This window comes from Neofelis nebulosa, chromosome 1, assembly GCF_028018385.1.
Source record: "Neofelis nebulosa isolate mNeoNeb1 chromosome 1, mNeoNeb1.pri, whole genome shotgun sequence".
In the NCBI taxonomy this organism is placed as follows: Eukaryota; Metazoa; Chordata; class Mammalia; order Carnivora; family Felidae; genus Neofelis; species Neofelis nebulosa.
Genome location: NC_080782.1, coordinates 241,680,522 through 241,694,173, shown reverse-complemented (window position 1 = coordinate 241,694,173; position 13,652 = coordinate 241,680,522). Strand labels below are relative to the sequence as shown.

Genomic DNA, 13,652 nt, shown 5'->3' with positions numbered 1-13,652 from the left:
TTTTAAATAATTTTAGCCCTAAGAAATGTTGTAAAGATAGCATAGTGAGTTCTCATACTCTTCACCCAGCTCCCTCTATTTTTAACATCTTCTATAACCACAGTATCGTTGTCAAAACTAAGAAATTAACACTGGTAGTAGTATTTTCAACCGAACTACAGACTTCATTTGGATTTCATGTTTTTCCATCAATGCTATTTTTCTATTTTAGGATCAATATAAGAAGTCACATTGGGGGCACTTGGGTGGCTCAGTCGGTTAAGCGTCTGACTTCGGCTCAGGTCATGATCTCACGGCTCCTGAGTTTGAGCTCATGAGTCCAGCTCTGTGCTGACAGCTAGGAGCTTGGAGCCTGCTTCAGATTGTTTCTTCCTCTCTCTCTCTCTCTCTCTCTCTCTCTGCCCCTCCCCTGTTCTCTCTCTCTCTTTCTCTCTCAAAAATAAATAAACATTAAAAAAAAATGGAAAGAAATCATGTTGCATTTAGTTGTTATGTCTCCTTACTCTGCTCCAAGTTGTGAAAGTTTCTTGCTCATTCCTTGATTTTCATGACCAGTCTGAAGAGTGCTGATCGGGAAGTTTGAAGAGTATCTAACGAGGGGTTTTACATATGCGAAGGCTAAGTCTCATTCTTCTGTTCAACAAGTCTTTTAAGGAGACGAAGTTATGGGGAGCCATAGTACAAGGGAGGTAGAAGGGATAATCTAATCCAACAGTATCATTTCGTTGACACAGAAACTAAGATAGCAGTGATATTTTTCACGATAAAAGACATAAATGCCAAAGTTCCAAAACACTGTTTGGCAAGAACAGAGAAATGCACATGATCACAGAGACCAACTGTGGGATACTTACTAGTGAGGATGGTAAGCAAGAAAAGATACTCGGTATAGGATATCAGTCCTGAAAGGGAGAAAACAAAAACATCAGGAAATAAGCTTTACATGGTTTACAAGTAATCACATATAGGTACTATATGGAAACTTCATTTTTACTTTAATTTACCCCTCTTTGATACAGTGGAAAACTTCTACAATAGAGTTAAGTACAGTACTAATACTTAAAAAAAGAGACTGTGTTTTTTCATCAGGTTACTATTACCAGTAAGAGGAGGGATGGATGTTGGCTAGCAAACAATAGGCATCCACTACAGGTTTGATTTGCACGGCACTTTATGCGACTCGCACTCAAATTTCACCATTCACAACATCTCAAGTGAAGCAAATTTGAAAATTCAGTACAGTAACAGAGATCTTGATATACCAAAGGCCAAACTATATTATTTAAAATAGGAAAATTAAGTCTTTGCAGCAGAAACTTGATTTTCCTTCGGGAAACCATTCCTTCTCCATTCTCAACACGCAGGCCAGGCGTAGGACTACCCATTCTCACCCCTCAAGGTGGATGCTGACTGGCTCAGCCAATCACTGTCCTCTCCCAGAATCGGCGCAGACATGGGCAAGAAGCTGAGCCAAGCTAAGGAGGAGGCTGCACATGTCTGGCTGCAGGGACTTGCGACGGGCCTTGACCTAGGCTGGGTCATTCAGAGTGGCATTTCTGATGAGAATGCTGAACCTTCACTTCATTGTTTTCCCTCCGCCAGCCCTCCTGGGCTTTGATGATGTGAGAATGTTTCACTTAGGAATGTGAGGCAATGGAAAGAGGGCCTGGAACTGCCAGACAGCCGGTGTTTAGGGCCTGAGAATGCAGCCAATCCTAATTGGCAGGTATGAAAGATGGATACTGGTGATGTCTGAGCCCTGGATTAAGTTGAACTTGAAGCTGGCTCTGTGTCTGGCCACTAGCTCCACGTCTGTCCTTTCTTGCTCAAATAGATAGTGTCTGGTTTTATGTGCCTACAGTGAAAAGAATAGCAATAAATACAGAAAATGTATCTTGTAAATCATGGCCTCCTGATAAGCCAAAAAAATTTTCCTTCCGGATCATAAATTTGATATAATAGCGAAATACACAATTAAAAAAACCTTTATCATGGAAAACTTCAATCACGCACAAAAGTAGAGAGAGTATAATGAATAAGTGTATTATACATATATCAGCTTCAGTAATTATCAACTCATGACAGATCTTGGTTTACCTATACCTCTTTCCATTCCTTTCTCCCACTTCCCACTGGATTATTTTGAAACAAATCTCATATATTATTTCATAGTAGAAAATCCAAGCTGTATCTCTAAAAACACGGCTCCCTCCCTCCAAATAATTACCAATAATCCCTCAATATCATCAGATTCATACCACTTTTACAAACGTCCCTGTATCAGAAAAACAATTTTTCAAGTGTTCTCAAATCAGGATTCAAGAAAGGTCCTTGCATTGTACTTGGTCAACAGGACTCAGGCCACTTTTTTTGTTGTTGTTGTTGTGGCAAAATACCCATAACAGAATTTGCCATTTTAGCCATTTTTAAATGTACAGGGTAGTGGCATTAAGTAAATTCACACTGTTTTGCAATGATTACCAAAACTTTTTTTAGCACCACAAACTGAAACCCCATACCCATGAAACACTAACTCCATTCGTTCTGCCTCCAGCCCCTATAATCTCTATCCTATTTGCTGTCTCTATGAATTTGCCTACTCTAGGGACCTCATATAAATGGAATCATACAATATTTGTCCTTTTGTGCCTGGCTCACTTCACTTAGCATCATGTCTTCAAGGTTCATCCACATGGTAGCACGTGTCAGAATTCCATTCCTGTTTAAGGTTGAATAATACTCCACTATATGCATAGGCCACATTTTGTGTATCCATCCGTTGATGGACATCTGCGTTGTTTCCACTCTTTGGCTATTGTGATTAATGCTGCTACAAACATTGGTGTACAAATATCTGTTTGAATCTCTGCTTTTAATTCTTTTGGGTACGTACCCAGAGGGGAATTGTTGGATCATATGGTCATTCTCTATGTTTAATTTGAGGAACACCCATGCTTTTTTCAAAAGTGGTGGCACCATTTTCCATTCCCACCAACAGTGCAGAGAGGTTATCATTTCTCCACATCCTTGCCAACACTTGTTAATTTTTTTTCTTGATAATAATGGTATTTATTATGTGCTGTCTCATTATGGTTTTGATGTGCATTTCCCTAATGGTTGGTGATGTGGAGCATCTTTTCATGTGGGAATGAAATCATGAAGTCAATCATGTATCTTCTTCAAAGAAATGTCTATTCCAGTCTTTCCCTTTCAATTGGGTTGTTTGGTTTTTTTGTTGTCGTTGAGTTACAGGAGTTCTTTATATATACTGGATTTTAACCCCTATATATGATTTGCAAATATTTTCTCCCATTCTGTGGGTTGTCTTTTCACTCTCTTCTCTGTGTACTTTGATTCACAAAAGTTTAACATTTTTCTTTTGTTCCCTGTGCTGTCAATCTCTTTTAAAAAATCTATAGATTCTCCCGTGTCTTTCCCCCGCTCTCTTTCAACTTAGTTGTTAAAGATGCCTGGCCGTCAGTCCTATAAAGTTTCTTATCATCTAGAATTTTGCTGACTGCATCTTCTTGGTGTCATTTAAAATGTTCCTCTAACTTCTGTATTTTCTACACACTAGTCTTTGGATCTAGAAGTGTGCTGAGATTCAAGTTGGATTTTTGGCAAGAATTCGTAATAGATGGTACTGTATACTTCCATCAAGAAGGCCGGAATAAAAATGTTTATAAAAATGCTATATACTACTAAGAGACCGTAATAGTAAAAGTTACCGACTTTGGAAGTATGTGAAATCATTTGCAGAGATGTCAGAGGTGATCAGAGATGTCACAGAGGAAGTAATTCTAAAAATGGTCTTCAAATGATGGAAGAAAATTTAATTAAGTGGGGTGGGATGACAGATAAGGCTGAATATGAAAACCAAATATGAAAATTAAAAAGTTACTGATGGTCCGAAATAACATCCATGTGGAAGAAGCAACGGGAGCTAAGGCCCATGGTAGCCTAGACACAGGAATGGACTCCCGCAGAGGCTGAGGGCAGTGATCCTGACGGCTCCCAATCAGATGGTGCACACACTTGGGGCCCAAGTTCAGAGCAAGGCAGGTAAGGACTTTCTATCCAGGTAATTCAATGGTTTAGCTACAAGCAACTTCAGGCATATATTTTAAATTTAAATGATAATATTAAAATAATATTTTTAATGACTTATATTTTTGTGCATTACCAACTTTTTGGTTGTTTTTATTTTGGAGCCAGTGTACTTCTTTTTAATAAAAAAGCCCACAGTGAGTTTTAAGATATTCTTCCTTAAAAACGTTCAGTGTTTATATGGAGAGAGAAAGAAATGTGTTTTGTCATATCTCGTACCCGAGAGAAGTGCTCTGGTGTCAGTTGAAGGATCAAAGTATTTCATCCCTTGGCAGCCTCAGTAAAGTGGAGAGTGGCTTTTTTTTCCCCTCCAATTTTCAAAGGACTATGGTAATGTGAAAAAATGGCCAAAATGCTAGACTGACGTGGGCTTAGTGCCAAGAGGAGGCCTCACTCTTCTCTTCTTTCCACACAGGTACACGTCCTCTAAATGGGGACTTTGTGAGAAAGAAAATTCCAGTGTCTTTCTTTGACATGCTGACTTGAATAAAAAGCTTGAATAAACAGAGTTGAGACAGAATAAAACAGCACCTACACTCTCAAGTACATGATAAACAATATAGTTCTACAATTAAAATTTAAAAAAAATATAATTCTGCAATAGCATTCTCAATATCTGCCCTCTGAAAACACTTTTAAAGGAAACTGACACTTTGGAATACAGGAAAAACAATACATATCTCTTACACTTAATTGTAAAGTAAATGGCAATGTTTTAAAAGTACATGTCAAATAGGAAAGTATTTTAAATAATTATATTTAAAAATTTGTTAATGAATCCTTAAGGAAGGGCCACAAGAAGAGAGGATTAAATTCTGTTAATGACTATGCTTCTCTAAAAATATTTTAAATTTGGAACCATTCTAAAAAATGACTTGCTACTGAATGCAATTTTGAGAACTGTTTCCCAAAGCGAGATTAATACATCTATCATAAGAACATGCTTATATATCTTACAATGTATTTAATTTATATTCAGTACATCTTTAAGGACTGTATTATATTGAGAATTCTGCTCAGTTTAAAATAAAAAAAACTTAATACTTACTTATTTATTTAAATGTTTATTTACCCTTGAGAGAGAGAGACAGAGGGAGACCCAGAATCCGAAGCAGGCTCCAGGCTCCGAGCTGTCAGCACAGAGCCTGACGCGGGGCTTGAACCCACAAGCTGCGAGATCATGACCCAAGCCGAAGTCGGACGCTTATCCAACTGAGCCACCCAGTCGCCCCCAGAATTCTGCTCAGTTTATAAGAGGGCATACGAGCCGCAACGCTGCGGGAATCCCTGAGGAGTAGCAGCCGTGGCTGTGCACTGCCCTTTGGCCTTGGTCCTCAACGAGGGCCACAAGGTGACTAAGGACGGGGGCAAGTTGAGGCACAGTCGTGGCCACGGGCGCCTCAGCAAGCACACCAGGCTCGCGCAGGACGTGATGTGAGAGGTGTGCGGCTTTGTCCATCGAGCGGTGTGCCATGGGGCTGCTCAAGGTCTCCGAGGACAAGTGCGCCCTCAAGTTCACCAAGAACAGGGTGGGGACACACGTCTGTGCCGAGAGGAAGACATGAGGGAAGCGGCAGCCAAGGACTGAACCTCTCCTCTCTGGGTGTAATAAAACCTTTTTGGAACTTGCAAAAAAAAGCACGATAACTCGTATTTTTCTTTATAGTAATGAACGGTGGATAAGTTATTTTCTTATTTCAAAGGTATACTATTTTTTGCTAGTTATCATATGGTGTAATTTTTGATACGTATTTTATGTGGTAAAATGGAATATTTAAAATTGTTCTCAACGTAGCTAAATTTTACATTCTTTTCAAGTGACTTCATTAATATCAATAAAGAAATAAAAAAAATCAACAAAGCATATGTGAAAAAAGTGTACCTGTTGAATCTCTCCTCTATTATAATATTCGTATTAGTGTTTTTTGAATTTTTTTTACATTTATTTATTTTTGAGAAACAGTGAGACAAAGCGTGACGGGGGAGGGCAGAGAGAGAGAGCAAGACACAGAATCCAAGGGAGGCTCCAGGCTCTGAGCTGTCGGCCCAGAGCCGGACGCGGGGCTCGAACCCGCTAACCGTGAGATTGTGACCTGAGCCGAAGTCGGACGCTCAACCGACGGAGCCACCTAGGCACCCCGTATCAGTGTTTTTTCTTTAAGTTGAAAATGCACATTTCAATTCGTGTATTTCAGAGAAAAACAAAAAACTGCTGTTAAGACCCTCTCCAAGATTTTTTTCTTGGTCTGTTTCCTGTAACTTCTTCTCCAGCCGCAGAAGGGAGGAGGAAGTAGATAAATACCCAGCAGGCGACATCAGGAAGACGGTGTTTGACTCCATCTGCAGGGTGGGAGCGGCAACGAGAGAAAGGGTTCCAAGAGATTTGCTGGGTTTCGACGCGGTGGGTGAAAAGCAGTCCTACCAAACGACACTAGAAATAAAGGTGCGGGTTTAGGGCAAGATGATGAGTTGGGTCTGGAATACGGGAAGCTCCAGGGAACTGAGAGTCGCGCGAGCAGGCATCGGGCAGCAGGCTGAGATACCGAAGTCTGGAGCTCAGGAGAGCGGCCTGGGCCGGAGACGGGGACACGGCCGGGGATCTGGGATCTGAGAGTCCCAGCGGCACACATGGATGCCAAACCAACGGGAGCAGGAGAACCGTAAGCGGACAGATCCTAGGGAGCACCGGTGTTGCGTGGCCAGGAGGAGGCAGAGAAACCGATGACAGAAAGAGAGGTACCAAGAGAACTGGGATCACGGAGTTTCAAAGAATCCAAGAGAACTCGTGGCACTTGGATTTGCCTAATAATAAAGAGATCTTTCCGGCCTTGACCTCAAGGCACGGTGGAGAAGCCTTACTTACGTTGTTCCCACCGTAACTGTGGAAGCAGAGACCGTTGCCTTCATCTTACAGAGGCAGTAGACACTAAAGAAACGTGCAAGCTCCAAGGGCACACAGGAGTGGTGAGGCTCCGGACCCCTTCCGTCCCCAGGGCCGGGCGCCCTCTTGCCAGCTCCAGAGTCGTGCAGCAGACGTGCTGCTGGAGGGACGGAGAACGCGAAGGGTCGGGCCTGACATCGCGGTCAGAGTGGAACGCTGGCCGGCACAGGAAAGCCCACGCTAAGGGAGGCCAGCATTTGGAGGAACGGGGAGCTCGCGGCTCTCACTCTGCCCTTTCGCATGCAACCCTGCTGCGCATCTCCCTGTTGGCTGCTTACCCTTCTTGCCATCATTCAGTCATACTCTGAGTCCCGATTTCCCTACTGGTCCTTCATTAACGAAGGCTGTGCTTTCATACGCTCCGGGGTCAATGGCAGGAAGTTAGGTTTCATTCCTTTCCTGCGGCTGCGCAGTGCACATTATTTATTCCTTCTTGCTGACTTTGAAATGAATGCCATCGATATTGTCTATCCTTGTAGTCACTTATTCCTCTGGTTCCTCCTAAGCTCTCTCTCTCTCTCTCTCTCTCTCTGTCTGTCTCCTTTCCCCTATTTCTCACACTATTATCTTCGTGCACTTTACCTAAAGGAAAAAATATCAACCTTTCTGCTACGGACTTCTGTTTTGTTTTTCTAACAGTCCATCACGAAGGGCCTTCTCCCCAGCCATCTAGAAATACTGGCTTTCATGCTTTTAGAAATCTTGGAAATGTACGATGCCCCTATTCTTTCTGGGAATATAAATAGTTCTCCAGCTATGTAAGGAACAGGGAGAGAGAACTACCCAACAGGAAAATGTGTGAGTAGGCTGATGAATTTATCTCCCTTGACAGTTTTATATATATATATATATATATATATATATATATATATATATATATATATGTATTTGGGGAGAGAGAGAGTATATATTGGGGGGGAGAGAGACATACAGACATATAGGTGCCTGAAAGTAAAAAGAATAAAGAAGTTCCCGATCATCTCCCTCAGTGTCCTCTATATATCTGTAAAGATACACAGATTCACAGTCCTTCTCCTGGACACCAGAACCACGGTTTCTGGAAATGGCCACACTCTAAGAGAATCCTGACAGAATACTTCTCATGAGGATGCTTTTCCAATTCCTCATCTGCCAATATGCGAAAATGCTTCATGCATCTTGTGCTGCGAGCAGAGGCTGAATGAGGAGAACAGTGCTCTCAATTTCAAGAAGAGAATAAAACTTAAAAAAAAAAAAAACCCTCCCCCCAAAAGAAGAAGAGAATAAAGAAAACCTACAGATTTTTTTTCCCCTGCCTGAAGAATTAAGACCGTAAGTAAACACAGTTTTGGAAACCATAATAACTGTCTTCCCTTCAAACCTCACCGCTGCTTCCGGGCCTGCATTATAATCCGTGTTACGGAAGCACTGCCACCACTTGCGACCTTCTCTCTACCAAGAAAAGGGGTGTCTGCCTACTGCTCTTTGAAATCTCAACCCCCGCGTCACACTTCAGGTCTCAAAGACATTGCCCTTCATCTGCCCAACAGCCTCCTACTTCCTTCCTAGATCCTTACATTTCGCCTTCAAACTCCATCCCCTCCCGTGAGATGGGCTTTCTCACTGCTTGCTCAGGACTGAGAGGTCAGCCCCTTCATTCAGACTCCCCCCGTCAGAAGGGCCTGTTTGATTTCCCCAGTTTAGGTGGCTCATGGCTGAATTTCACGGAAGGTTTCCTAGGAGGAAACCCCTAGGATGGTAAGAAGACAACACGACAAAGTACGGGGTCCTAGAAGCCCTGGGGTGAGAGCAGGTAACAGCATCGGTACTGCCGGGGTCCTGGGCGTTGAGAATGCAGAATAGCTTCCCCGGGTCTGGTAACAGGGAGGTCACTGATGGTCCCGACGAGAGTGGTGTCGCCGGAGGGCGGGTGCTGGCCCAAGTGGGCAGGAGGATGCCTGGCCTGGCACGTGAGGAAGTGAGCACTACGCAGCCCAAAGGGCTTGGCTACGAAAAGGGCCGAGAAGTATGGAGAGAGCAGGAGGCAGATCTAGGGTCAGCGGAGGGAGGCTTTTCCTCAAAGATGGGAGATGTCCAGAGGTCGCTATGTAAGAAAGCACGACAGAGTGCGGGACAGAGAATGGGGCAGGGGAGGGAGTAACAGCAGGGTGAGAAGTCTCGGGAAGGCAACAGAAGAGGCCCGGCACCAATACGGGAGGCAGGCGGCCCTTCCCGTCACAGGGAACGGTGCTCCTGTCACACGGTGACGGTGACGGGGAGAGGACGCGGCTGTCCTGTTGGCTGCCGGAGACAGAGGCAGTAGCTTTGGAGGCACGGCCCCTTTACTTTATGCAAAGGAACAGAAGGTTTAAAATTCACAAAATTCTTCCGTGCACGGGACAGGATATACTTCATTGTGAATTCTACTAGTTTTAATAATTACCTTCATGATTGTGAACACAGAATATGATATGAGGCATATGTTCTTATAATCTACAGTCGGGTAGTGCAACTTAAAAACCTGTTTTGTGCACAAGGCTGCCAAGATCAGGTTTCTTTACTTTAAGCGACTTCATTTCATAGGTAATGAACTCTGAAATGACCACACACCACATAAAATACGGTAATACAGTGAATAACTTCAACTTAGAGAAGATCTAGGTCAGGAAAAGGAAAACTATTCTATAAAATAGCTGTGAGTCATTAGACCGATAAAATGTTGGTTACCAGGGGGCAAAACATTTCACCTAGGATATTTTAGAAATATTTTAAGTCAAAAAAGTGTCTAAATGAAAAAGAAAATAAAATTACTTGGTGATAATTTCATGCTTTTATTCGGGTGTTGATAAAGTCAATGTATTCTTTCTAAAATTTATGACAGTGTTACTGCTAAGTGGATTTAATTTTGCTGATAAGTGATACCAATTATAACTGGGAAAAAGATCCATATAAAGTGCCAAACAGTTTTAACTGGAAAATAGTTGTAAAAACATGTAGTCTTCACACTTTCAATTCACAGAAAGGCTAACTCAGGTTTGTAACAAAAATATTCCAGAGACTCATTCAAATAGGTCAGAATAATTTGTCATCAGCAATGTCAATGTTAACATTAATTACCATGAAATATAATTAGCATGGAATGCAATATTTATTTCTTTTAATGTTTATTTATTTTTGAGACAGAGAGAGACAGAGCATGAGCAGGGGAGGGGCAGAGAGAGAAGGAGACACAGAATCCGAAGCGGACTCCAGGCTCTGAGCCTGACGCGGGGCTCGAACCCACGAACCGAGAGATCATGACCTGAGCCGAAGTCAGATGCTTCACCGACTGAGCCACCCAGGCGCCCCTGGAATGCAATCTTAGAGGAGTATCTGTTACGTGCCAGAGAACATTTAGGCAACATGCTAGGCAAACGACCACACGGAGTCTTCCTTTTAGAGAAGCTGTGGTTTAATTACAGATATGAGAGACGGCACAGTGAAACAAAATGAAAACATGAGAAAGAACAAGACCTCCGGTGGTTCCAGAGATGACTTTAACAGAGGAGGATGGCCAATGGGCAGGAAGCCGACGGGCGAGGGAAGTCTGGCCAGAACAGCAGGCGGCATTTAAGGCACTCCCCAAAGTGGGGCAGGTTAATGGCAGGGAATGAGGCCTGTGGAGGTTACTTCTCTGCAGGAGTGAAGTGTGCTTCTGAGGCCCTTGAAAATGAGTCTCTCGTGTGAGTACTACAGATTAATCTTTTACCTCTCAAACACTTTTCTCTTAAGATACATTTTTTGAAGTGTATTTATTTATTCTGAGAGAGAGAGGAGAGAGAGCATGCATGTGCACAGGGCAGAGAAACAGGGAGAGAGAGAGAATCCCAACGCTGGGATCGAACTCACAAACCTTGCGATAATGACCTGAGACAAAATCGAGAACTGGACACTTAACCGAATGAGCCACGCAGGCACCCCTCTCTTAAAGTAACTTAAATTTTCTGTCCTCAGTTTTTATTTTATGAATTCCCCTTAAGAATAACTTTTAATTCCTAAAATTACATATTTGTATTAATGCTTTATACGAATGCTGAATTAACCTCCTACTTAGACTAATATTCTGCCACAAGGTCAGAATTTTTCTGGAATTTGCCTTCCCCCTGCCCTGGCTTCCTTTCTTCAGGGGAAAATACAACCAGATAGAAAGTAACTAGTTTGGGGGCACCTGGGTGGCTCAGTCGGTTGAGCATCCGACTTCAGCTCAGGTCATGATCTCACAGTTTGTGGATTCAAGCCCCGTGTCGGGCTCTGTGCCGACAGCTCAGAGCCTGGAGCCCGTTTCAGATTCTGTGTCTCCCTCTCCCTGTCTGTCCTTCCCCCGCTCATGCTCTGTCTCTGTTTCTCAAAAACAAATAAACATTAAAAAAAATTTAAAGTAAATGAGTTTATATCTATAGACATCACTCAAGTTTTCACACCTGGTAAATATGATATTTTTCTTCAAGTCTCAAAATGCATTCAGAAAGTATCTGTCATGAAAGGATACCTCAAAGCTGCAGCTTTGATCTAAATATCAGTATTTGGGATTTAAATATTATACCTAAAACCACTCTAAAGTGCCAGATTAACGACAATTTCCTAAAATCTTTATTAACAATGACTTTAAAGGTATTACTTGTTTTAATTTATGAATTCACTAATAAGAGGCCAAGGTCTGGTTAACATTAAAATCTTAGGAAAACATACAGCAATCACAACACTGCCAGTATCATCAGTTATAAACACAGCCCATGATCTTCGTCAGTTTTTACGGCCATGTAGCAGATACTATAAATGTCACAAACATCTTACTTGATTACCTCCTTTCAACAAACCCATGAAGGCGGGCATTACTATCTTGTTTTAAAGGTGATGAAAATGAGAATGAAAGAGATTAAGTAACTACCCGAGGTCCTAAAACCAGGAAAAATGTGAATATAAGCCTGCGAGTCCAGAATATACCCTTATTCACTACCCAGAGACTACCTCCCAGGAAATTCCCACTTGACAAAAGTACATAGGGATGTTGTGGTGCCGACTGGAAGGAATCAGGTGAGGGCTGGGGTGGGGTGGTGTCACGTTTCGTACGAGGAGCACTCGTCAAATGTACGGAAAGTCTACGCGGTTCACCAGATGCCGACCCACTGACGTGCGAGCAGGATAGATGCTCGCTAATAATCAGCAGTTTGATTGCTGCTGCCTTCTTGCAGTTAGGGTGCCAATGTGCTCCCCTCTTTGTCACATTTTGTTTTCCTTCTTATGGAGCGTTACGTGATACACTTATGCTACACTTACTTTAAAACTAACGCTGACATACAAAAACAAAGTGAAAACAAATGTTGATTTGGGAATGTCGTAAATCTCTCGAGCTAAATGGTCACAAGTCTTCTGCACTCAATAAAAGGGTCATGAACGACTGACTTGGAAATTACACGCGGAGCTTAATTCTCCAACTCCTTCCTCAGATAACAGGAGAGAACGTTATCTGTTATTCATTCATCGCCACCTTCAGGTGAACCCTTTTTCTACCTGTCACAGACTGGTCCTTACGTGAAAAGGACCACGCAGGTCCTCTGCCTACTTGTACGGGTGTATTTAAATATATTCCACCGACACTTACTGAAGTGAAATTCGACTTGAATACATAGGAGAGTAAAGCTAAACGCTATTTAGGAAGTGCTTTTACTCCCCGTCTATGACTTTGGGCAGGTTATGTAACCTCTTTGCACCTCAATTAACTCATCTAGAACACGGGAGTATGAAACGAAGGTACCTCCCTCAAAGGAACGTTGAGGACTGAACACGGTAATACGTGTAGAGGGCTACGCATACGATGTGATACGTAGGAAGCCTTCAGTAAATATTTCCGGTATTCAAGTTGTTACTGAGCGTGTGCGTTTGTTTGGAAGCACTTCGGGCACGGCACCGCCGAGGCCGCTCCCCTGGGTGAGCCCCCGACCGACCACCCCTTCTCAGGCCGCTTAAAGGGCTCCTCCTCTTCTGCCCGTTCATTAAACTGACCTGATCTATCTCGGGGCCTCTTCTCCCCTCAGTGCTTCCTACGTGGTCACACCTGCCACAGTGGCTTCCAGTGCCATTTTCGATGATGATAAGAAAATCTGAACGCCTTATGTCCTAAACTGGACTCATTCTCTGCCCCCCCCCACCCCCCACACCCTTCGCTCTTTCCCCTACGATCCACGTATCCTGGCGAATGGCGCAATCATTCGCCTAAACCAGAAATCTGGGCATCGGACATGTTTCCTTCTTCTTCCTCCCTCTCGTATGCAGTCAGTCATTAAGGCCCATCGCTCTATCACCAAATATCACCAAAATATCTGCCAAATCTACACTCTTCTCTCCATTTCCATTACCTCCTCTCCAGCATACAACCTCTTACCCTTATTGCAAAACCTCCTCATTGTTTCTTTTGCTCCCTCCTCACTCCATTCACTAGCCAGCTGCCAGAGTGATTGCTCTCATCTGTCACTTGCTTACTTTAAACTCAAGGGCAGCCCACGGTTCTTAGGATAAGGTCTAAACTCTTTAACACACCCTCTACAGGTACCTAAGATTGAGGTTCTGCCTACCTCTCGGCTGACCT

At 42.9% G+C, this 13,652-nt stretch overlaps 1 protein-coding gene across 1 annotated transcript in view; it reads right to left on the bottom strand.

Moving 5' to 3' along the window:
• MICU2 (mitochondrial calcium uptake 2) overlaps positions 1 to 13,652 on the bottom strand; it is a 147,570-nt gene that overhangs the window by 67,576 nt on the left and 66,342 nt on the right. Inside the window, exon 5 of the mRNA XM_058722464.1 lies at positions 855 to 902. Within this exon, the coding sequence (XP_058578447.1) occupies positions 855 to 902 (48 nt within the window). The remainder of the gene's footprint in view (positions 1 to 854; positions 903 to 13,652) is intronic.